Source organism: Siniperca chuatsi, linkage group LG11 (assembly GCF_020085105.1).
Source record: "Siniperca chuatsi isolate FFG_IHB_CAS linkage group LG11, ASM2008510v1, whole genome shotgun sequence".
Classification (NCBI taxonomy): domain Eukaryota; kingdom Metazoa; phylum Chordata; class Actinopteri; order Centrarchiformes; family Sinipercidae; genus Siniperca; species Siniperca chuatsi.
In genome coordinates, this window is record NC_058052.1 from 22,757,912 (window position 1) to 22,783,251 (window position 25,340).

Consider the following 25,340-nt stretch of genomic DNA (forward strand, 5'->3'; position numbering starts at 1 on the left):
CAAGATTGACTAATAGCATGGTCCATCACAACCATCTGTCACCTATAATAAAGTCAATTTTTACTGTTTTTACTTTATAAACAGTCATCACATATGTTATTCAGTTTGATTCTACTGATGCTTGACAGGTGGCGTGGTCCATCGCTGCTATCTACCACAATAGCAGGGGAGAGGAGTTCAGGGTGGATCCGGGCACGCTGGCTTTCTCCGTCACACTCTTCACCATCTTTGCCTTTATCGCCGTCGCCACTCTGATGTATCGACGGAAGCCAGAGATCGGTGGAGAGCTGGGAGGGCCCCGGACTGCGAAAGTCCTGACCGTCATGCTGTTCATCAGCCTGTGGCTCCTCTACATCCTCTTCTCCTCGCTGGAGGCCTACTGCCACATCCAGGGCTTCTAAGATAACAGCAGATGATGAAGAGAAGGATGGGACAGAAGGAGAACATGGAGGAAGAAACCAAGGGGAGGTGGATGAATGGATGGATTTGGAAATTAAGGCTGTCTCATTGATCTATCACTCCCTCCCTTTACGCAATAGATTGAATGACGGATGAATGGATGGATGTACAGATGAAGGAATGCAGGACACATTAAAGCATCTAAAAACAGAACGGAAGGAAGTACAGATGCATGGAATGATGACGACAAACAGGAAAATCATTGGAGCTAGAGAAATAGCTCAGAAGAATGCCAGAAAAAGGAAAAAATTACATACATTTTTTGTCTCGATCTATGAATCCAAACCGATCAAGTTGTCTTAAACCCACCCCCGTTTTAAAATCATAAAACTAACCCCCAAATTCGCAAACACACATACATACAAGAAATAAACACACAATGTGTCCCAGCTGGTTCAACCATACAGAAATCAGCAGTCCCATGAATCCCCCTCCAGCTGGAGCAGTGCTACTTCCCCGTAACAGGCACAAGACAGAAATGTAGATGCATGGCCAGACGATACTGAAAACACAATCAGAAGAAACCGGATATATTGCCACATCTATGTCATTTAATGACAACAAACTGTGTGTGCTGGTGTGTGACTGTGTGTTTCTGTGCTTGTGTGTTGTGGAAAGATGGTCAAGTACTGTGAAAAAAACACCTCTGGTTTTGCTGTCGCTGCGCAAGACGCAATATGCTTTCGTATTCAAGGTCTTTTTGACTCTCGCTCTCCTAGCCTGTAGAAAATCTGAGTAAGACTCTTTTGTGGGAGGGCACGTTTAATGAAGCGAAATGTTTTGAACATCACTGAGGTTAGAAATGTAAATACAAAGAGCTGAACGTACATTACAGCTCAACTATTTTCCTTTTGAATATCTTGGTTACGCCATGCGCTGCTGATCGGGCCCGCTCTCTGTTGCTTTATACTGTAGATGTAAATGATTTAAGGTCTAATTTGAATCAAGAAGGGGTTAGTGTGCTTTTACCTTTAATAAGGCCATGTCTGAAAAGACAAAATGGCCACTCTACCGTTTAAAACTGTTAGAGAAACTATTATCATTGCATAAATATCTATGTTAATCTTACGTGTGTTTGTTTTATGTTTTTTTTTTGTGTGGAATTCTGTTACCTGGTTTTCCACCAGTGAGATTGCCACGATCATGTGTTAGACTTTGAAAAACATAAGTACCGCCCTCTGGGAAACCTCATAGGCTGTCTGTTTCTTATCTGCCTCTGTCATCATTTATCTAACTTTGATGCCGCTTTGCCATTGGTTCACTCAACAGCTTCGGTCATTATCCCTGTGTGTCAAGCACCTCCCCCTGGCTGGTCAGTGGACCAATCAAAATCCTCAAGGGCTTTGTAAGAAACAACCACTAATCCCTAACCCTGACCCTTTATTTATAATTCTTCACATAGATTCTTCTTTAGGGGGCTATTTAACAGGGATTTGTATTCCTTAACTATATCCACCAACTGCTCAGTTGTTAGGACTTTGCTTCAGTGTGGCTTTAGAAGAAAAAACAAGACTACATGAAATAACAGTTACACAGCTTCGTTGAGTGCAGACATTGCCAGTCCAAGTATCCAGAGTTACCTAAATATTGGAAAAAGCGTCCTGATTATCCTAAGTGCTCAGTCAGACGAGGCTTCTACCTTTCTTGGAGTATTTCCCAGTTGATTACAAGGACTGCCTATAAATTGTCAGCCTTATTCCAAATTAAACTATCAATGCAATGTTCTTTCCCAGGCCGCCTCCACTCATTATTATGCTTCTTAAATATACAATGACTTTATATTGTTTCTTTATTTAAGGACAAGTGCTCTTGAATGAAGAAACATAATGTAATCTGCATGATCCACCGCTTCACGCCAGCCTTGGAAATCAACCATTGACATTTTACTTCAGCAGCCAGTTTGCAGTCTTAAAGGTGGAGTATGCGATTCTAATCCGGTACACATCTTTTTGTCAAATTCAGTGAATATCTCCTCAAGGTACGCCAGCTGTTTGTTGAGTGTGTGCGCTAAAAAGCCACACAACACTATTCTAGCCATTCCAGCCATGATTTGTGTCAGGTAACATTAAATGACTTGCCCACAGACATTCAGCTTACTTTCTAGTTTGCCAACATATGCTGTTGTTGTGATGTTAGCTATAGTAGCAGGACAGTTGTGAGTATCGCTGTCTGGAGCAAGTTTGCTGGCTCTGGGAAACCATCTTGTCCTCTCTGGCTGTTAGCTTCACAGCAGCAGCTGTAGGAAGAGTTTGCTAACCTACAACGTTAGTTACATTGCTTGCTGTATTGTTGTTTGCTTTATAATCATGGTATCTGTCATGGTATTGGATTTCTACAGAATCTCATACCCCACCTTTTAATATGGGAGCCATCAGATGAAGGAATAGTTCAAAAGTATTTGCTGTTGGTGGAGAAGTAGGTTTACTAACAGATACGGGTAAATACTGTTGTACTACTATTGTAGGGACATCTAGAATAGGGTACATCTAATCTCAGCCAGACTCTGTTTAACAAGCTCACAGAGGTTTGGAGACAATTGTTGTTGTTGTTTTTAAATGGGTTACTGAGATTTTTTGAAATCCTAACACACCATATTTGATTGGCTGTGTGTCATAAAAGACCCACCCCCATAAACTGCCCCTCAGGTAACTGTATCACAAAGAGAGTTCAGCTTAGTCAGGCTCTATTTGGGTTACATTGGTGATTCTGGATAACCTGTAATGGATAACCAAGTGGCTCTGTTAAGGTGGAGTTCATAGTTCCTAATCATAACATGCAACAATAACAGATCAAAAGGTGCATGTTTAATATGAGATTATATATGTTATTTAGAATCATTATCTGATTGGGTATGTGAAAAGATTTTCTATTTACCTAAGTGACTATGTAAATGTAAGTAATGTAAGTAGAGAAAAGTAGAAAAGTAACATTGGTGCAATCACTGTTGTAATTCAGGATGAGACAGGAATTAAAGAATTGCAGCACAATTATCCAACAGTAAATGTAATTTATTATAAATAAAGCCAGAGTAGATGTTTCCTTTCTCTCTGATATAATAATCATGGAAAGCAAAGTGATACTACTGGTGTGTAAACATGTTGCTGTGTGCTCTTTATTACTTGTGTTTTTATGGTAAAGTGCTTCAGTCTATGTGATGACTGTGTTTGTCCAATTGATGCTAATTAGCTGTGCGACTTAATCCTGTCCCAATCAAAAGTGAACCATTCCTGACACCAGAGAGCCTTGTTTAAGCTCAAAGTGTAACTGACTAAACCACTAAGCTCACTTTATGATACAGACAAAATAGGTTCTACAGTCAAGTTATCTGTAGCATCATTTTATTGGTTTGAAGTAAAAACAACACACATTGTCTCAGCCCTCTTCTAACTGAATTTTGAGCTTGAACTTTACCAAAAGTCTGTGTGCATGGTAGGACAGGGGTCTGGCTGGATTAGTTTCCATCTAGAAAATTGTGTCACTGGCTCAAAAGAAATAACACTAGCTACCAAACATGATCTCAAGCAACAGCCAGGCTTCCTTGAAATCCCTTGTCAAGTGCTGGGCTAGCTAGTAAACATGTATCAATACCTGCTTTCAGAAGCATGAACACTATCAATACTAGAATACTAAACTTTCAATGAGCAGTCAAATGAACCACATAAAACTGACTGACTAACTAACTGGGAATCTTCTTTCATGATTCAGTCATAACCAGACAGAAACATATCCTGAAAATATTTGTATGTGTATTTTTGGCCAAATAAAAGACATAAGTGGCCCAAAAGCCTGTCCTAAAATATGTGTAGAATATAAATCTTCAAGCCTGTCTCGACTGTCGGAGAGGTTTACACTTCAGACTGTTAACTATTTTACTCGTTTAGCCAAAACCACAGAGATCTCAACGTTCACAAAACTTACTGTATATGTAGGCAAGTCCATAGTTTGTTGAATGGCACTGTACTATATGCATCTGAATTGGCCAGAATTTTCCTGCTGATGTTGTGTTTTCTACTTGATGTATAATATAATTAGTATTTTAAAAGTCATCTGTAAAGTAGGTAGTCTGGGATAGATGTAATCCATTTAAAACTTTGGCAAAAATCTTGTCACAGACAGATTTCAACCCCTGGGAGAGAGCAGAGCTGAGCAGAGCCTTGGATTGGATGAGTTTGGCAAATCCACAGTATCTTGAGGATAAGATATATACATTTTTAAAGGTTTTGTAATCTGGCATATACTACTGATACATCAAATGATGCACCTGGAATAGAGAGCCACTCCAGAATGACAGAATGAAAAATTCAGTAGGTGATGCTACACAGAGGTCCAGCAACATGGCTTGCACACTGAAAACACAGCTCTATTAAATGCTCTGTAGCATGTAGTCTTTTGTTATTTGCAGCACTAATGTTGGGAAAAACTTAAACAATAAAACATTTGTATAAACTCTAACATTAGAATACCATTTGACAGCCAAAATTAAGTAGTATAAATGAGATTTTACTTACTTACTACCTGTGTTTGCCAAACTCTGCACAATGTGCGGCTCTCCATTAGAGTAGCTGTTCTCTTGTTAAGGCCTTGGAGTGGCAGTTTACCCCTGTTTTGCCAAAGGGAAATCTTTCTATCAGAAACTTAATAGTTACAGTCCATCCACGTGTAAAGGGTTTTCTAACCATGGAATCTTTCTTAAAACACCAAATATTATTCATATTTAATTAACACACTAAGATACAAAAAATGCCTTGACCTTGTTTTAACCTATCCAAAATCTTTCTATTTAAATTTGTATGCATTTGTCTCTTCACTGGCATGGAGCTACAGGTTTATACACTGTAAAAAGTTATTGCTAGCTTGTGCAAAAAAGAAATTGTAGTTGTATGTATCATTTCATAACCTAACCCTATCATTTGAGTAACTCCAACAGGGTATAAATTATCTTTGAGAATGCTAAATCATGTTGGATTTACTTAAAATGTACCTGATGCCTAATTTGTCAGAGTGAACTTGTGTAGGAATGAAAAGCTTGCAGTAATGTAGTTGTTTGCATCAAATTAGTTTGCTGCACAAATTTTCCAAAAGCTAACATTTCATTGATGGGAAGTTAGTTCTTTTGCTACACCGGCTTTATTGCACCGCCTCTCTCTCCGTGTATCTACCTTGATTTAAAAGCTAGTCTGACGTGAAGCTAATGGCAGATTAACGACAGCTGTTCAAAGCCCCACAGAGTTTGGACCAAGGTGGGAAGCTAAACACCCAACCAAGTTCTTTCTCTTCTAAAGCAACTTCTCCAGGCAAAGAATCACAATAGCACTTGAATTTAGCTTCCTGCCTTGGTTTGGACTTTTGAGGTTTGAAGGGTCAAAGATTAGCTAGGCCGCCACTGTAAATATAACACTAAGAGCAAGGAAGGAGTAGAAAAATGAGCTTTAGACTACAGTAGATTTTTTTTATTATTCTTCTGTGGTGAGGTTCAAAGAAGTGGGCAGGGTTTTAAATGAAGGAAAAGCATTGCACTGGTTCTTGTCGCTTATGTGAAACGGCTACTATGTTGTTTCGTTGAAAACATTAACAAAGTTGCTTCTGATGTAAACAACAACAGATTTTGTTTTTTGACTCTGATGTACACAATAATAATGTTGTACCTGATGTAGAAAAAAAATACAATGGTGTTGAATCAGTTGTGAACCATTAACAATGTTGCTTCTGATGTAAAGATTGATGATGCGTTTTCATTGCCTCGTTCACTTCTTAACTGACTGACAGACTGAGGAATAAATTAATGCAACACCAAACAGACATACAAGCAAATGAACGAACGAAAGGAAGGACAAACACCCCTGCTGGTACAAGCTGAGTGATTTCATGCTGAGACGTTGCTACAGCGATTAATGTACTGTTGGAAAAAACATTACCAGAGCTATTCTCTATCCTTAAAGTAACATTTAACAAGAACGATGTAAAAGGATGATGATATAGAGAGGAAGGAGGAGAAGCAAGATGAGGAAGAAGAAGATGATGAACATTACAGAAAAAAAAACATGAAGTTACAGCCATACATTGATTTCTGGGTCAGTGAGACTGAAATGGACTTCTCCTGCCCAGCATGTGTATTGTTATGGTGTCTATCTGTCCCTCTGTCCCTCTTCCCCCTCTTTGACTGTCTTTCTTTCTGTCTCTTTGCTGCCAAAGCAACCAAAACAGGCAGTAATCATTTTGTTCTGTCTCTTCCCTTCTTTCCAAATTCCCTTTTTACCCTTCGTCTCCCGATGCCACGTTTTCCATATTTTGGAATGTCAATGTGCTACTTGTTGACACTGTGCATGAATGATAACATGTCTGTATATAGTTATAGAGGATTGTATCCCATTCCCCTGGTGTTGACAAAAAAAAAAAACAGTTTGAATGATGTACAGATTCAGGTATTCGGTTCATCTTTTATTCTGTTCAGTTAAATTGTTTTAATGTATGTAGAGCTTAAAAACAGTATGTTTTTAATTTAAACGAAGATGACGACGTCTTTTGTTTTGGAGTAACTTGCACATTACTGATTAATTAATTAAGGGGGCTTTTTTGTTAAAAAGGCAATATCTGCTGTTATTGAATGAGAGATGAGATCTTAAAGGAGTTATGTATCTTAAATAAATAATCTATATGGGAGTTGCATGGGTTATTTGTACAAATAAAAGACACTGCTTGCTACTTCTAATACCGTGGCTGTATTCTCTGAGAGAGGGCGAGGAATACTGTATGTACATCTAAAGGTTATTTTGTCATTAAAGAAATAATAATAATAATAATAATATTGTGTATATACTGTACAGTGTTATAAGGAGATGGACTATATGGCCATCACAGTAACCGTAGAGAATTAATTCTACATATTTATTTAAAGGAAATAAAAACACTCACTACACTCAAGAATGACATATATTGCCTTTTTGGAGAAGTTGTAGTTTGCCTAAAGCTTGTTTCTCTATTGCTGCTTTGTTCTTTCTTCTTCTCTAGCTATTTATCTGTCTCTTTTTTTCCATCCATCTCTCTCCCTGTTGTCTTTTATCTTTCTTTTCAAGGGGCGTTTCAGACAGGCTTTTGTCAATCTTTTCACTGTTGATTCTGATTCAGACAGTGTCACTTTTGTCTGTTTGTCTTTCTGTCTGTCCGGCGTATCCCACTGACTCAACAGTATCTCCATACCTGCTTGTATTCACCAGTTGTTTTTTATCTATCTTCTTATCCATCTATAGTTAAGTACAATATATCTGCCTATGTCCCCAATCTGAGTTTCTCAAAGGATCATTTGTCTGTACTTGAGTCACCATCTGTCTGATTCAGAACAGTCTAAATCCATCTCTTTTCAATTTTCTTTCCTTAATCCTTCCTTTGCTCCAGCACATCTTTTTCCACCTCTGCACTTTTTTCCCCTCAATCCTTTCTTTCTGTCTCTGTCCTTCTCTTCGCTTTCACAGGGTGTAGTTGGGAATTTCATGTTTATCAATTTGATTTGGTGTGTTTTTTTTAAATGAAACAATAACCGCAACAGTTATAATGTTGGTAATAATGAAGATAATTTTTTTCTTTCTATGTTTTGGTTTACGTTTTGGTGGGGGGTTTGCCGCTATCCTCTGTGTGTGCGTGTGTTAATTTTCTTTTGTTTTTTTTTATTAATTTTTGTTCAACACCAACTGATAGGAAAGTTGTTGTATGTATGTTGCCACTAACTGTGACTGCTCTCCATGGTACTTCTGATAAAACCAATAAAATAAAGTTTGGGATACCCTGTTTCAGAGACCCTGCGAGTCCATTGCCTTTCTAGAGTGTGTGTCTGTGTGTTACATTCAATCTATAATGAAAAGCTTTAATATGAAAGATTAATTATATGCAAATGTCCATTAGAGTTTACATTTTAGTGGAAGTAAATGGGAATTGTGACCAGATCTTGTGTGTGTCTCGCTCTCTCCCTCCATACTCAGCCGCCCGTACAAACAAACAAATATGTTCAGACTGTCGATTTAAAATGACATTTGTCTGAATAGCTGACATCTTATAAACTGTCATCTGACTTGTTCTGTCATTGTGTCAGAGATGGAAGTGACGGCTACATCACCACTGATTTATTCTGCCTGTTTTTTCATGTGTTCCATGAAAAAATAATGAATGTGCATTGTCTCCATTTGCACTGCTGCTGCTTTTCACTTTAACACATACATTCACCAATCTTTCTTTGTCAGGGAAAATTCAGAAGAGAAGAATTATTAATTTGTATGAAAAGAAAAGCTCCTTTAAACCTACCAAAGGATAGAATATTAGAGAGAATCAAATGTTTGACTAATGGACTCATTCAATTTGCTATTTATATCGCAATGCTACTATAACAAGTCAAAATGTCTGTTGTGAAAAAAGCTTATAGATGGACAAGTGTTACTGGTGAACCAAACCGATGAGCTGAAAGCTGTATAGAGCAGTTGTGTATGTTATTTAGGATGTCTTAAAGGTGCAATGTGTAAGAATATTAGTTTAAAACATTAAAAAAAATAACAAATTATCAACAGAATGTGAAGAAATAACAGTTTTGACATCATGTCAAAGATGTCTGTGTATTGTTTTGCAGAGATATCTACTGAAGTTAGCATGCTAACCAGCTAGCCCCGGCCCATCCTGTCTCATAATACCACTTTGTACCTCAAGAGGCAATAGTCAGATAGTACAGCTCAGGCCCCCCTGGAGTTTAAGCTGGGAGATGTGTGCGAGCAGCAAGTTCGCTATGTTACACAAACTCTCAGCTTTTTTAGTCTAATAAATAAAATAATTAAACTGCATCCCTGATGCCCGACCTCCCTTTTGCTCCTCTCCAGCTTGACACCTCTCCTATCCCTGCCTGAACCCACCGTGTCTTCGTCGTCCCCGGAGTCAGAGTCCTGGCCGGAGCTGCTGTAAATCACCTCAGTACTGTATTCCCTGTCGTCAAACTGGCCTCCATCGGTTTCAGATAGGGATGAGGATCGAGACCTGGTTCTATAAGGACCGAGTTCCAAATTTCTCAATACCCGAAAATCAATAAGGTCTGAGCTTATCGATACTGTTATTGAGACTAGCGGATGCCTATAACGTAACATTATGTCTCGAGAGACAGAGTAGAGTCATGTCATTTAAATCAAATCACTAGTACACAAACACAGAGGTTCTCGATCTTTTCTATTTCAAGGCCCACCTATTCAAATTTGTAACAGGCCAGGGCCCATTAAAACATAAATAATAATAATAATACAAATGATTTTGGCTAATCTAGTCTATTCTAATAATCTAATATATAATATATAGATCCTGGCAGCCTGTTCACAATACTAAAACTAAATCTTTTACAACAACGTTCATAATGACATACTATCTGGAACATATATTTTTCATATATTGAATGAATTGTACTAAATGAACACAGAATTAAATTATTATAATTATTTTTTTAAAAATTGGTTTTTAATTACAAATGAAGTACAGATTATCCGATGATACACGGACCGAAATATTACATTTCGTTATCTTGAGTGTGAGTAGGATTGTTTTATGATCAGTCATTCACTTCACGAGTATTTTTGAACAGGCACATTTGCGGAAACCTGCCGGTACATATCGTGCAGTGACATTCGCCACACCACAGCCTACCGGTTCACTTACCTGTCAACAAATTAAGCATCTCAAATTGATGACGGGAGCGGCCCACTAGCTTCAACTTGAAAACGTTTCACAGCCCACTAGAGGGTGCTCAGGTCCATTCATGGGCCCTGGCCCAGTGGTTGAGAAAGTATGCACAAACATACATTGATTGTCTAATAAAGTTTTTGAATTCAACTGAATTGCCTGCCAAGCCCTCAAACTAACCGAAGAATAATTTAATTCATTCATTCATTTCTCTTTTGGTCGCCCATTAAGTTGTTTGCTAGGATGGCTGAACGTGCAAAGCGGTCAAAGGCTTGGCTACATTTCAGTAAAGACAATTATATGCTATATTTGTTTGGTATTGTTGACTAAGATTTATGTGTTTAAAGGGTGGATTAGTTCTCCACATTTGATTCTCAAATCTAATTGTGTAACCATTTGCTATAAATGGTCAATTCCTTGACGTAAGTGGAAAAATTGGCAAACATTGGGGTCAGTGTAAACTAGACGCAGATAGAAGCAAAATGTCTGTAAACTCTAAAAAAACACTGTTATACTCCACAATTAGCTGACCAACCTGACAGTGTCGGGGGGAAAAATTATAATTGACCTTTCCAAGCATTTGCTGTAAATAAGAGCACACAACTCAAAGTAGAAATTGGCTGTGAAAATTACAACCTGCAAAGCTTTTAAACAAAATATAAATGGTGTGTGTACCTATAGAAAGTTACACAGCTGGTCAGTAGATAGTAGAAAGCCTTCCTGCACCATCATACTAATGGAAGAGTTGTGTTCGGTTCATCTCCTCCTCCCATGCTGCCACTGTGATGGATCATGCCCATTCTCTGTGTGCAGAGTGATGGATTCTTCCCATTTCAATTAAATCCTCTTCCTGTTTGGGGAAGTTTTTTATTATTTTATTATAAACAAGTTTGTCTAGTGTTTGTGCATTTGAAGTGCAAGAGAATTTGGTGAGATGTTTTTTTTTATGTTTACTGCTTGCAGAATGTGTATATGTATGAGTGAGTCAGCAAAAGAGACTATTTGTTGCAGTGTGTTTTATGCTGTTGTTTCTTGCACACAGGTGTTTGCCTTAACTCTTTTCATTGCCCGCCCACTGTTGTGTCTGTCTAAAATCTCATTATGCTGTCACATTTGATTTCTAGACAGGCACTTGTCTGGACGGCCTCTGCTTGCAAGTTAGCATACTGGGAAATAGTGTGAATTTATGTCTGTATGTTTGTGCATGGTTGCTCCTGAACACTGAATAATGCCTAAACTGTCAGAAACTCTGTGCTGGCTGTCAAACTATACATAACCACTTAGTGAGAGACAACAGGACTAGCCTTGATTTTCTCTCCACTCTTCTGTCCTCTTTGTTTTATCTGTCTGTCAGTGCTCAACCAAAGCCTATATATTAAGAAAAGTTCAGTGACGAGACATTCAAAGGTCTCATACAGGAGCCGAAGTCATTTTTTTAAAGAAACGTTTGATATACATTATATTATATTATATATTATATTATACAACATCGTCCCGGATCCTTATTCTTCATATATATGTTTAATAATCTATCTATAATTTTGTCATCCTCATTGTCCATACTGTAATTTTACTGTGTTGGTCTATTCTGCACACATCTATTGCATGTCTGTACGTCCTGGGAGAGGGATCCCTACTCTGTTGCTCTTCCTGAGGTGTCTTCCTTTTTTTTCATGCTGTACACATTGTAAAGCCCCTTTAGGCAAATTTGTGATTTATGATATTGGGCTACATGAATAAAGTTGACTTGACTGTGACTATTTATAGCGCCCATACCACTAATTCATCTCATGTACCTGTAAACCATCATCGTGTGATATCTCAAACCATTATGAATATGAGACAGTATTTAATATAAGTATTCAAAATCACACAGAAAAATGTTAAATGCCCTCCTCACCCATGGTACACCCCAAAAGGTGTTTTTACTTATTTTGCCTGATTAAACCTTTCCTCAGTGTGTGGTCATATACAAACGATGTTTGGTTTACATTCTCCTGTTGCACCTGTTAAAGTGGGACAATGTATGCCTTCATCATTCTTATTGGCGTGTTGTGTTTGATGTCTCCGCTTACGTTCCAGCATAGCTCTGTCCAACTTTAATGAGCAGAGGTGTGCAGTCCTTTAAAGGAACACTGGGATATATTGGGAACATGCTGTCTTACCTGGAATTAGATAAACAGATTAACATCAATTTCAGCTAAGAGATGGTCCAGAATGTCTATTAGCCTTTTTTGCACAAAGACTGGAAACCTAGTGATGTAACATTGTGATGGAAAGTGCTTCTCTGTGTGGGTTGATTTTTTATTTTATTTGTCTTCATGTGTGTCTGTTTGTTTATGTATCTAGCTACAGCATAAGGTTAATGCCACTCTTCCGCTGGTGCGCTTCACAAGCGTAACAGTTTAAAAAAACATTTCCTCTAGAGAGGTTTAAGTGGGGAGGGTGAACAGTCTACATCTACAGTATAACAGGGAAAATGCACACTGACTCCTTATGTTTCAAAATGTCGATCTAACATTGTTTCACTGTCTAGACATTAATTTGGTCCGCATACAACCCTTTATATATTTCTTTATTATTTATGCCTTATTTCTGTCTCTGAGTCAGACATTATTCTGCATATCTCAGAGGTTGAGGATGACAGCTGTGGCAGCACTGGAATAACAATAACTGCCTGCATGTGCAGACTTCTTAATAGAAATATTTATTCTAGTCTTTAGTAATATTTGTGGTGGTGACAAGGTTCTAATGGCCAAAAGTATTATTATATTTAAATATTTGGCAAATACAACTGTAAACCTACAACAAACTCTACACATCCCTATGGTATGGTATATATATTTGGTGAGTATTGCTTATCAGTCCTAAACTTCCTGGCATGTTTAAAAAATAGTTCTCCTACAGTCCTTAATTGTGTGATAACAGGAAGCATGAAACACAAACGTAGACAGGCTCAATGTAGATGGAAGAAAACCAAACTTGAGTTACACAAGTTACTTTTTTGAAAGAGCTGCTAGATTTGTACAACCTTATGGTTAAGGATGCAAGGATCTACCATGATATCCTTATGGAGAGGCTCAGAGGGTGTATGATTATATCTGGAACTGCACATACATTATTTAAATCTTCTTCTCTACCTAATAAAAGATTCTGTGTGTCCATGAATGTTCATGTATGCTCACCAGCCCTATTAACATGTGGTGTGCCACAGGGCTCTATTCTTGGTCCCATCATGTTCTGTGTGAAAATTAGACAAGACTATATAATTTGTGGTTTTGAAATACAATATCATTGTTATGCTGATGATACAGATACTGCCATGCACATTGATCCAAACTTAATTGGCGTACATGCTAAAAATGTCCCCTCTCAAGACATGGAAGGAGCTTTAGGTCCTCTACTGTTTTGAGGTCAATACTCAAAGGTGCCTATTCTGTTGTTTATCCTTGATTTTGGAACAGGCTCCCTTAAAATTTCAGAGAAGCAAAATAAGGGCAAGGTTTCAAAAAGACATTTAAGCACATACTTGTTATCAATGGCATTTTCCTGAATTGATTATTCTCTTGGTGTGTCTGTGTTTTGACATATCGCCTTGATGATCCTTTCCTTCAAATTCTAACACAGAATTTCCTCTCTCCAACCCTGCTGTCCCACATCCAGCAGATCAAGTGGTATTTATGTCGTAGTAATGTCAAGCCTGTTGAAAAAAGAAAGAGGGAGTGGGATGTCTGGATGTCTGGGCAGGCCAGGGGGTTTGTTTTTAGTAATGGGACTGTCACATCCTCCTCCCAGCACTAAAAGTCCAGGTAGAATCAACACACACACACAAATTTGCACACACACACATAAAATATGTAGTTAAAGCCTCATCAGGCACTGATATACATTATGTCTGCATTTACCTCTGCAAATTACTAGCTGCTTGACTGGCTTGATTGACATGCTTAAAATAAGAGCATAAAGTACTTTCACATACTGTATGTGTGTGTGTGTGTTTATAGCCATGTTAGACCAGGTGTTTCACACACATGGAACAGATTGAAATTAAATGTCAGGCAAATACCAGAGTATGAACTCTCCCTCAGATCTGCTGTGTGTGTGTGTGTGTGTGTGTGTGCGTGTGTGTGTGTGTGTGTGTGTGTGTGTGTGTGTGTGTGTGTGTGTGTGTGTGTGTGTGTGTGTGTGTGTGTGATTTAGAAAACATCTTGTTCATCTGGACACATCTGTTGATATACATGTGCCTGGTGACTACACTTGATTTGGCCTTTAACAAGCCCTGAACGGTGGCCGAGTCTATAAACTACAACTACGAATCCATGACCCAGTTCCGTTGGGTGGAGGAGACCCCTCAGCAGACCTCAGCTTATTTGTTCAACCATTCCCCGACCATGAATGGAAAAAGTTTCAGGTTCACAAGAGAGCCTCTAGGAAAATACTTGACACCAAATTGCTCAAAGAAAGGACTAACTTCGTTTCATCTTGGGACACAAGGAAATGGAGTAAGGTGGCACCCATCTTATCTAGGGCATTTTTTAAGAACAGAGCATTTTGCACGAAAAGCAGACCTCTTGGACTACCGCCGTTGAATATTGCATTCTGACTCTGATCAACACTTCAAATCAGTTGCACATATTGTAAATGGTAGTAAGGCTTGTAAAGGGCCTACGGCATGACTGTATTGTGCCTCCCTCTTCTTGAATTGTATTGATGATTTAATTGCTGATGCTGTCAGAGAGGTATTACCAAGAGATCTCATAATGTACAAACATTCTTTCATGTCCTGTTCTGTAACATCTCCAACATTCCTGATGTTGTTCTGGATGTAGGCCGAAGAGGAGTGTTAATCCCAGAGACGTGGATGAAGCTTTTTCTGTATATGCAACATGTGTAAATGCACATGCATATGTCTTCATACTGTGAATTTATGTGTGTTCCTTTCCTCAGCTCAAGACTAATTTAAAGCTTTTTTTCCAGATTATTTAAATGCAGCAGATGTTTAGTTGAGGAAACATGTAGGAGTATTCAAAGTGTGGATGTGTGTGTGTTTGAGGCACAAGCAAACAGCAAATTAGATTATTAAATCTACTGAACTGACAATACAGGCTTGTATACATTTTATTTTTAGTTTCAGTAGGTTGAAATGTAGTCATATCATAAAACAATTTATCACAAAGTAATTGCAGTTTCCATAACTTACATTGTCACTGATGTAACTGATCAAAGTTGTTTTCGCACATGTGTATTAGCCCTGCTAAAACACACTAAATAAAATTGTTGGGTTTTTTCCCCCCAAATGTACTCTTGTATAACTTATTTAAAGGAATAAAATAATCCTGGCATATATAAATCGCTAAAATAATGGATCCAGTCTTAAAAAAATACTATACTATCATTTGCAAGCTATCACCCAAGGAGATAGCTTAATCATGAGTAAGGCTGTCCATATGGGGTAAGGAAGACTACCACTAAACATACATGGATGTTGCGAAGAGGATAATGTGATTTTGGCAGCTTCAACAAATGATTCTCAAATCTCCGCGATTTTGAAGTGTCCATGAACGCACCAATGGTCCCTGCTCACAGCTGACAACAATGGACCTTTGATAAATAAATTGTTCACTGTGATTGATTATCTATCTCAAGCAAGTTACAAGTCAGTGGAAGTTAATTTTCCCTTAGTGAAATGACTTGAAAGGCTGCCTTGAAGATAGGAAATCAATCTGAGAGCCTAAATGGCTCTGCAATAATGTAACGTGTATGCAATTTGGAGTTAATGGGCTAAAACATGTGAAACCACCGATATGGTGCTTTAACACTTAAGTCTTATTCAGCTCCTGAAGCTGCACTAATCAATATCTTTTTATAATGATGATGGATCAAATGACTATTTGTAATGTGAAGGATGACGCTTTTAGTGACAAACCCCCAGAGATTCAGAACTTTTCAGTCCCCCTCATCTCTACGGAGCGTTAGTCTCTTTTACATTATTTTTGTTTTCCGCCTGTAATTATTCTGCCATAAACAACCCTGTTTCCAGCTGCTGGATGTGTAAACAGGAAGTTGTTTAACACATTATCCATAACGGCTTTATAAGGTGTTAATATGTAAGATGTGTTTTCAGCTTGCGTCATTGTTCCCAAGTGGCTAAAAAATCAATTAATGCAGCTTTAAAGCCCCTGAAAACACATTTTGTCAATGAGGTTCTTACTATGAGTGATATCATGTAGTCCTAACACACTTTTTATGCCAAAAGTTCAAACAGTTTTGGTTATTTCACATTTCTGAATTTCCTTTTTTCTCTGTGCTCTTGTCAGTGTTATTTGGTGAATGATGAACTTAACGTATCTGTTTGCAACTAATGAACGTGAGCGTCATTAACTCCTGCGGAAGTTAAAGATGTTCACACACTGTGTTTTACGGCACCCGGCATTGAAGTTGTCGGGGTTCAGTTGGGAAAAGGTGAAAATACCTCCGTGGACCAACAATTGGTGGGTTGTTTGGTCACTGTCAATCAAATCTGATCAAACCACACCCACACAGTCCTGATGAAGCACATGAATTAAACTTTTTGAGTGTGAAACTCCATCATTCTGCTCAAACCTTTCTTTCTACCACCCTCCATCCTGTACTTCCTGTCCTTACATCTGATTCTTCTTCTCTCCCTCTTTCTCTCCTTCCCTCAGTCTGTCACCCCCTCACCTGCACTCTTCCATTGCCCCTTTCTTTCTCAACCTTTACGTCTCTTTCCTTCCCTTCACTTCTGTGTTGATTCCTTCTTTATTTGCTCTCTCTCCTTCTCCATGTCTCTCCCTCCATTTATACATTCACGGCTCTTTCAATCTCTCTCTCTCTGTGTTTCTTTTCTCACTTGCTTGTCTTCCACCTTTTCTCTTGCCAGAAGTTGATGACCAAGTCCTCCTCTCTTTGACTTGCAGACACCCACACAAGAACACGCAAAGAAACACACACACACACACACACACACACAGTATCAAAACACAACTGAGTTGAGACACTAACACATCTACAGACACAAACACACGCACAGTGCACATACACATACACACATTCTCGACAGTAGGTTACTCTGTGTCAGCGACTGTTCTCTGCTGAGAGGCTGTGGGCAGCGTGATGATGTCGAGTTACTGTGGCGATTTTCTGTTGCTGCGGCGACGCTTTTGTGACAACCGACTGGCATACAAGCACAGACATGCATACTGACAATCACAGGGCTAGAGAGGGGAGATGGTAAAAGCAACATGCCAGCATGCTCTCATTTACACACATATACACACATATACACACAAATACACACACACACACACACTTAGATCCAGACATAGAGGCTCTTGATTACATATGTATGTACTCCCACATAAACACAGGCCATCAGGTAGAATTACCCTACACTTAATAAAAGGACACTATAAGGACCCTCTTCGGGTTTTATTTTAGATGTGGGAGCCACCTTTTGACCTTTTGTCCATACATGTCCCACCAAAGTTAGGACAAGGGGAAGCGAGAAAAAGGAGACATCACAGCCAAAAGAAATGGAAGTTAGGTTTACTGGAGACTCTAATTTCCCTGTAGGTGTGCCAAGTTAATTCTATTGATATAACCCAATATCACAAATCCTTAGGCCAGTGGAAAGCAATCTGGCCCCCCAAGTTTTTCCTTTCATAGTTTGCATCAGAACTTTTGCATAATATTTCACAAATCTACTGTAGGTAACAATGTAAATAACAGGCTTGTTGTTAATCCCAGTAAACATGACCTTGTAACAACAAATATAATCAAGAAAAAGGGAGAAACAGAAGAGGGATCCCTCCTCCAGAATGGACATACATACAATAGATGTTGTATATCAAAGTAGACATAAAGAACAACAGTGAAATTGCAATATGGAGAAAGAGAATGACAATACTAGGTAATGTGTGTGAATAGTTGTGATAGACTGTTGACCTGTCCAGTGTGGACCCCATCTCTTGCCCAATGTGAGCTGGGATCGGCTCCAGACCCCTGTGATCATGAACAGGATAAGCGAGTACAGCTAATGGATGGATGGTAATAACTTTTTGCATATAATGTTATTGCATGTAATTACATTTTGTGCTGGTTATTACAACATGGTTTTGGTGGCAATATTTAAATGACAAATGTGATAACTTGACTTTACATTATATGCAGTTATTACCTTATCAGTTCCTATAGGAATAGCTTATTTCTCTTTAATGATAATAATAATAGTATAAAAGCATGTTTTGAAGTCAATCAATGTTAGTGTTTCTTTAAGATAGTCAGCCTTTTTCAGTTGAAATATGATGAAATGTTCTCTTTTGTGATGTGTCTATGTATATTTGGCTATGAAAGAAATATTTTACTGTGCCAATAAATCAGTCTGAACTGAGCTGAATTGTCAGAATCGCTGGCTGTTTCTAAAGATCAGAGATAGAAAGTAGAGATAGAAGATTAAAAAGAAAAACAGTACAAGAAAAAGAAAAAAGAGAAAGAGAAAAATTAACATGAGAAAGAGAGAATGAGTGCTATGCAAAGTATTGCAATTTTATGTGTGCTGCTGTATGGTTTATATGAATTACATGTACTGCTTTTCATTAGCGTATGTGTACAAAACCAGTCAGTTACATTACACTGAATAATAAAGTCACACTAGTCTGATAGACAGTGGGAGAAAAGGAAAAAAGAGAGAGGGAGGAAGAGAATAAAAGAGTGAGAGAGTAATAACACCAATCAGACAGCATTAGCCGAGCAAAGACCAGTAATTGGAGCTGTGAAGAGTGACTCATTGACAGCTAGCGAGACCTGACACACACACACACACACACACACACACACAGAGAAAAACCATCAACTATTGGTACCACTCTCCCTCTTTCCTTCTGTACTCTCATCACTATTATCCCTTATTCTCTAAATAACTCACACACCTTCCTTTGTATGCACACATACACGTACGCACACACATAATCACTCTCCCATTTTTAATTAACACAGACGCACAATATTTTGCACATGCCTGGATTCTTCACATATACATATTTTTCTCTTTCATACAGACATGCATGCAATCACACACACACACGCATGCCAACACACTCACACACAAACATCCACACACACTCTCTCCTTCCCGGTTTGACATTCACAGAGTGCTGCCAGCTACATAAGAGCTCCTTCCTGTGCTGCTCGCCCACCTGCTGCATCGCATACCATAATACTGAGAGAGAAAGCATCTTGTCAACCTTTCTGAGTGAGAAACACTTACCAAAATGCGCCAGCTCTGCTGTGAATGTCACTCAAAATGTCCTCTTTTTCACATTTTCACATTACCATCTCTGTCACAGGCTGTATTGAGTGCAGAGTTGGATGTATTTTCCTCCATACTCCAGAGGTGTTTGGTTAAAATCCAGTGTGAAGTGTGTACTGGTAGCTAGAGAGGTGCTGGTTCACCTCCTGGGCACTGCCACGGTGCCCTTGAGCAAGGCACATGCAGAAGTGTTGCTAACGCGTGATTTCTCAACATTACTAGCCTTGAAGGTTTCCCACAAATTTAGTGAACTTTTCACTTGAGCTTTTGTAAGAAATTCCTTATTGATAACCGTTAGTACCATTTACTGGTGAATTTACAACTGTAACAATACTGTAATCTTGGATTTGCACAGATGATTGCCTGATTGTTGTCTGTAGCTATTATGCTCCTGAGATTTGATGTTCACTTGTCAAGGGGAGCCATACAATAAGCCCATCAGCTGCTTTGGCTCAGCTAGTACATCTATTGTAACTGTATGATTCTTGTTATATTTTTACCAAGTATTTTGCTTAGTAATTTATTTAAGGCAATTAAACACTTTTCTTACAACTTGTAAACATTTAATGAAATTGACTAATATGTTTTGTTAAAATAGCCCAGTTTGAAAAGCCTGTGTGTAACAGACTTAATAGAAATCACATTGAAACCCAAAGTTTATATTTGGCCATGGGTGATGTCACTTTTGCAGTACATAGCATTGCGGACAAATCAGTAAAACTGCCATTCAGCTTTCTATCCAGAAATCAGTTTTAAGCAAACAACAAACAACATTGCAAAAATCTTTCATGTTTCTGAGTTTAGTTTAATGTTTCTCTTCAATAAACGACTGGCATCTTGTGCTCGCTGCTGTCTGGTCATGGCTTTCATGTACCTGTTGCACTGTGAAGACTATGATCGAGGCTCTCATCCGGCTGCGTCTCCACAATACTCAGTTTCAAACTTTCATCTCTCTGCTCGCGTTCCTCTGCCTCTTCTCGTCTTCCTCTCCTTTCTGTCTTGCCTTGTTTATCACCTTTGTCCCTGTCCATTCTTTGTTGTCCATTTACACCCTCTGCCCAGTCGTTAAGATGTACTCCATCAATCAATTTGTTCTATCCCATTTCTCACCCCTCTCTTCTTTGTACATCCTGGTTCAGTTCTTAGCATTCTCAGATTGTCACTAGCCTTGATAAAGTAGTTCTCTAGCTCTGCCACAGGTCCCTTATAGGAGAACAGATGGTCCAGGTATGCCTGGGCGTACTGATCCGACGTGATCAGGTCCAGGTTAATGGTGGAGGACACAGTTGCAGAGGTGGTATCAAGCCCAGATACTCTCCTTCTTCTCCCTGTTAAGTTCAATTTAGTTCAGTTAAATGCAACTGAGAAAGGCACAAGCAGTTTTCTTGGTTACTTCAAGAAAGTCTACCTGTCTCTGTCCCCATGGCAGACAGAGGGATGGTCACACTCTTTCCTGTCTCTCTGTCTGTCACATTGAGTCCCGTCATGGATCCCTCCTCTGGCACCTCGCTGGAGGGGTCACATGATGCCAGAAGACCCCCTCGACATTTCGCGACACACACTGTATTAGACTTATAACGCCTATAATGAAGAGATTGGGGGGTGTCAGGATGGCAGAAAGAATCGGAAAAGAATAGAAAATTTCAAATCAACAAATCATTATCTCATTATCTCAAAACTGACTCATTTATTTGTGGATGTGTCATCCTATGAAACACTTTTGCGCTCAACTGCCTTCATAGAAGTGCTTTATGAATGTATATTCGTTAAATTAGACAGAAACCTGGATTCATTATTGCAACATTACAGTGATGAGATGCTGCAAGCTTAATGGGTGAGGGGCTGTCTTTAAAAAATTGTATTAAGTTTTCATGTTTTTTTCCCTGACTGTACTCACATGTTGTTGATTATGCCATGACTGCAGCTACTGGCTGTCTGACTAGATATTTTTACTGTAAGCAGCAAGTCTAAATGTAAGCTGAAAGTTTAGGGTTATACTTTTCTGACAGTCTGATGGTCTTTTTTGTGTTTTTGCTGTCATATTTGGAGCAGGCTGGAGTGCTTGTCTCATAGTAGACAGCCAGGCTCTGTGTGGCTGTGGTTTCCACTGTCAGTGTGCTTTATTAGGCTCCTGCTTCCACTGAAGTGCTGTGTGTGAGCTGTCTGACAACATGGTCTCAAAAAATCTTCAGTGTTTGTAGTTGGACTGTATGCCGTGTAGTACACTTCCTGCATTGGGTTGTCTACCTACAGTCTCCAGCTCCACCAAAACATCATCAGTAAAAAGTAGACTGTGAATGGCTCACTTCATTTGTTGCTGGCCAAACGTGTTTTATTAAAAACACATAACTCATTAGAACTAAAGAGTCGACTCCTAGTCATTGCCAATATGCAGACCCAACACACTGGAGTCAAAAAGTTTACTCTTCCACCCATTCTCACTAAACAGTAGCACTTAGACAGTGACATCACAGCCAAAGTGCCCAAGTGGAACCCACGTGAGTCAGTGATGAGCTGGCATTTTGGCCAAAAGGGGTAAAAATAAAAAAACAAACATTCAATTCAATTATCAAAATTTGCAACCTAACTTATCATGTCTAACCCACACAGTAACCAACAGATTCCCAACTTGTAGCCCACTTTGGCCCCATTAATGACCCAAATGGGCATAGACATGTGTGGCATATGGAGCCAGCACCCTACCAATAGGGCACCACATGAACATGTTGGCTGGGAAGCTATTGCTGCCAAAGTGATGAGATCCTCCACTCTGGTTGAATGGTAGATTGGTACTGCATTACCTGTAAGCAGGTATGATCTGTGTGAGGTCTTCCTTGTATTGCTCCAGTGCTGCCCTTGCAGCCAGGGGCTCCGCCTGACCCTCAAGACCAGCCAGGTGAAGCAACATCTGAGTGTTAAATGCTGCTCCACTGGCCCAGTGCCTCAGAGACCTGGAGGACCAGACAGTGTAAGAACAAAACAACACCTCATGGCCACTGCTCTTTAACCACTGCACAGTGTGCTACTGCATTCGACTGTATAGTACTCAACTGTATTCTACTTTGCTGCTCTTCTCTATGTGCTGTACTCTGCTGTATGCATGTTGCTCCACTATATGATACTATCCTCTACTCCACTGTTCTCACCTCTACTGTATTCTCTCACCTGGAGTCACAGTCTCCCCCCAGCAGACAGGTCTTCAGCTGGGTGAGGGTGAGGCTGAGCTGGGCCTCAAGTCTGATAGAGTCCTGGATCAGCCTGCTTTTGTCACTCAGGTTGATCCTACAGCGCTTTAAGTACTCCTCCATCACCTCCTGGAGCTCCCAGACTCTCTGCTGAAGGAAGTAATTCATGCATGGAAATTGTAGTATAGTAACCTTTTTTCAACAATCTTGATTTTCAGATTTGGGGATTCATAATTATTCAAAACTTTCTGTGTCCCTTCCTCACTTTCTGCAACTTTTTCTTGTTATACGGAAAATCAAGATTTAACAGTATTCATTAGCAGGCTAATGAATACAGTTGGCTGAAATGTATCAGTAAATGTATACAGGAATATACAATTTTATTATTTCAACAAGCAATCTTTGTACTTACAAATTCCCTTCATCATTTTCTATCAGAGACTTTACCTGGCTCGATGATGACCCCGCTGACTTCCCTTTTACACCAGATGACTGTTTTGATGATGTGTAGGCCATATCCATCACCATAGTAACCACTAATCCCACAAGGCCAGCCAGGCGGGGCTCATCTGAGAATGTCGACAATCGGCCAATCAGATCCCTCAGGTAGGTGGGCGCCCTGTTCCCAATGTCACCCTGCAGCTGGGTGAGAAGAAATGAACAGAAATGCTTAAATGGTACCATACCATCTTTCTCAATAAAATAAAAATGCTAGGTGAGTAGATTACTCTCCCTTCTTTTTAAGAACTGTGAACAGCAGCATTTTGTCATCATCATATTGCTCCTTGTTGGCCACTGTATTGATTTAGAACGTTTTTACAATCCCCAACAGGACCATATTTCTAATACTGAGTGGTGCTTCATTTTGCACAATTGCTCTTTTTTTACTGTCTCAAGGCAACAAAAACTTTCTTTCCCCTCCTGTTAATCTCCATCTCCACTTCATGACTGAATGGATTTAAAGGTGAAATCAATGAGAAGTTCACCCGCTCAGTCTATTTCAGAAGGAAGAGATCACCTAATGTAGTCAGTCTACGTCTCCTCAATGTTTTGCTCATATGCAGCATCATCATCGCTCATATATACTGTCAGACTTTCTTTTAAATCTTATTAACCTGTTGCAGTTGTTCCTGGAGGCTGGCCGGGGAGTCAGAGCCCTCATCGTGATTGGCTAGGAGGAGAGGATGGACGACTCCGAGGTCAGGTACAGCACCGCCTTCCAACATGGCATCGTAGAGGAGAGAACCAATTGCATCCTTCACTTGAGAAAGCTCTTCTTCTGATGACAACAGCTGGCCCATAATGATATTTGTATGCGTAGTGACAAACCAGTAAATATTCCTAATTTATGGCAGCATCTGAGGAAGAACAGAAGAGGGAAAACCTGCAGGTAATACAGAACAAAAACAAGCCTTCAGCATTGAATAAAGGGTGCCAATAGCAAACCACACAGTCAGATAACAACAATGTAAATACAGTCTTTGTATTTGCTTATTTTCTTTTTTACATGATCGTAAACACCGTATAATATACTGTGACCTTAAGGGTTTTAGCACAAGTTGTGAATGTCTTATCAATACCTCCCAGATAGCACACTAACATTCCAGCATTGAATCTGTCTGTTACTGCAGTGAGTTGTGTTTTGGGCAGCCGGCCTCTTTGTCTCTTCGCCTCTCCTCTTCCTCCTCTGTGCCCCGCCTGCTGCAGCGAAGAGATTAACCAAGACAACACAGCAGCAGCATGTAGCTCAGCAGTAAACCTAGAACTCCCCCTAGCGGCAGTGACCAGGAAATGCAACCGCTGTGATTGCTGGGGGGGAGTTTGTCATGTCTTCAAGGCCAAGGATGCCAGCAGCCTGTTAGGGTTTTGTCTGAGTAATCTCTATCTGAGAAGGTTTTTTGTTGCCTGTCTTTCTGTTGGTGCATGGAGAATTAAAACCTCTGATAATAGTTGTTTTGTATTTATATTTCTTAGAGTGCTATCTTTAAAGTGAATGCATGATAGTGAAATTAAACTAATCCTCCTTGTGCTGGGGGACTTCCTAGAAGAAGCTAGAGGTCCTTGGGAATGAAAGTAATAGCTACAAACTCTTTAAGGCTGTGTTAAACATTGAAAAAAATAGGCCAAGGGCATTTAGCTTTTTTATTTAGCTAAATGGAACAGTGGCCTTGGTGGTGGTGCGATGTTGACTTTTTTTACTTGATAAAATGTGGGGCAAGGGGATTTGGGATTTTATGTAGTGTGAGAGATGTTCTTTGTTAACTGGGACAAGGGCTTGTGCACTGTCAGGCCTCAGGGTTTTGTATATGTTACAGCTGTAGCTAAATGAAATGCCCCACACTGTTGTGGACTGTAGCTCAGGTTAATGTGGATGTCTTGTCTGTTAATCATTTAGATTAAACTTGCTGGACCTTCCTCCTCATACTGTAACCTGTTTTTCACAATCAGTGTTTCAAAAGGATTTCAAACTATTATTTTGTCTCCTTTCCAATTAGTGTGTTCAGTTATTTAATGTCATTTTGCACAAGCACTATATGCCATTTTGTGTGCTGACTTCAAAAGGAGAGGAAGCCACGCCCGGCACTATTTTATTATATCATTTAGGTGCAACATAGCTAATAGTGTAAGGACTTAAAAGTTTTAAAAAAAGTCTCTCTCATGATATAAGT

At 39.3% G+C, this 25,340-nt stretch overlaps 2 protein-coding genes across 8 annotated transcripts in view; one reads left to right on the top strand and one right to left on the bottom strand.

Moving 5' to 3' along the window:
• The window catches only part of slc8a1b (solute carrier family 8 member 1b), a 147,936-nt gene extending 139,686 nt beyond the window's left edge, over positions 1 to 8,250 (top strand). For all 3 annotated transcript variants that reach the window (XM_044214483.1, XM_044214484.1, XM_044214482.1), the window contains exon 11: positions 129 to 8,250. In XM_044214483.1, the coding sequence (XP_044070418.1) occupies positions 129 to 401 (273 nt within the window). In that variant the 3' untranslated portion in view covers positions 402 to 8,250. The remainder of the gene's footprint in view (positions 1 to 128) is intronic.
• Positions 8,251 to 20,270: 12,020 nt separating this feature from the next.
• LOC122884712 lies at positions 20,271 to 24,407 on the bottom strand. Of its 5 annotated transcripts, none has more exons than XM_044214982.1 (7): positions 24,252 to 24,407; positions 23,787 to 24,055; positions 23,119 to 23,313; positions 22,652 to 22,818; positions 22,288 to 22,437; positions 20,895 to 21,067; positions 20,271 to 20,814 (listed from the first exon to the last, which is right to left on the bottom strand). In XM_044214982.1, the coding sequence occupies exons 2-7, from the start codon at positions 23,970 to 23,972 to the stop codon at positions 20,567 to 20,569; spliced, it is 1,119 nt and encodes a 372-aa protein (XP_044070917.1). In that variant the 5' UTR covers positions 23,973 to 24,055; positions 24,252 to 24,407; the 3' UTR covers positions 20,271 to 20,566. The 5 variants fall into 5 exon arrangements, with proteins under 5 accessions (XP_044070917.1, XP_044070913.1, XP_044070914.1 ...); XM_044214978.1 differs by having other exon boundaries at positions 22,652 to 22,821; XM_044214979.1 differs by having other exon boundaries at positions 22,652 to 22,821; positions 23,787 to 24,029; positions 24,252 to 24,394.
• Positions 24,408 to 25,340: the final 933 nt, after the last annotated feature.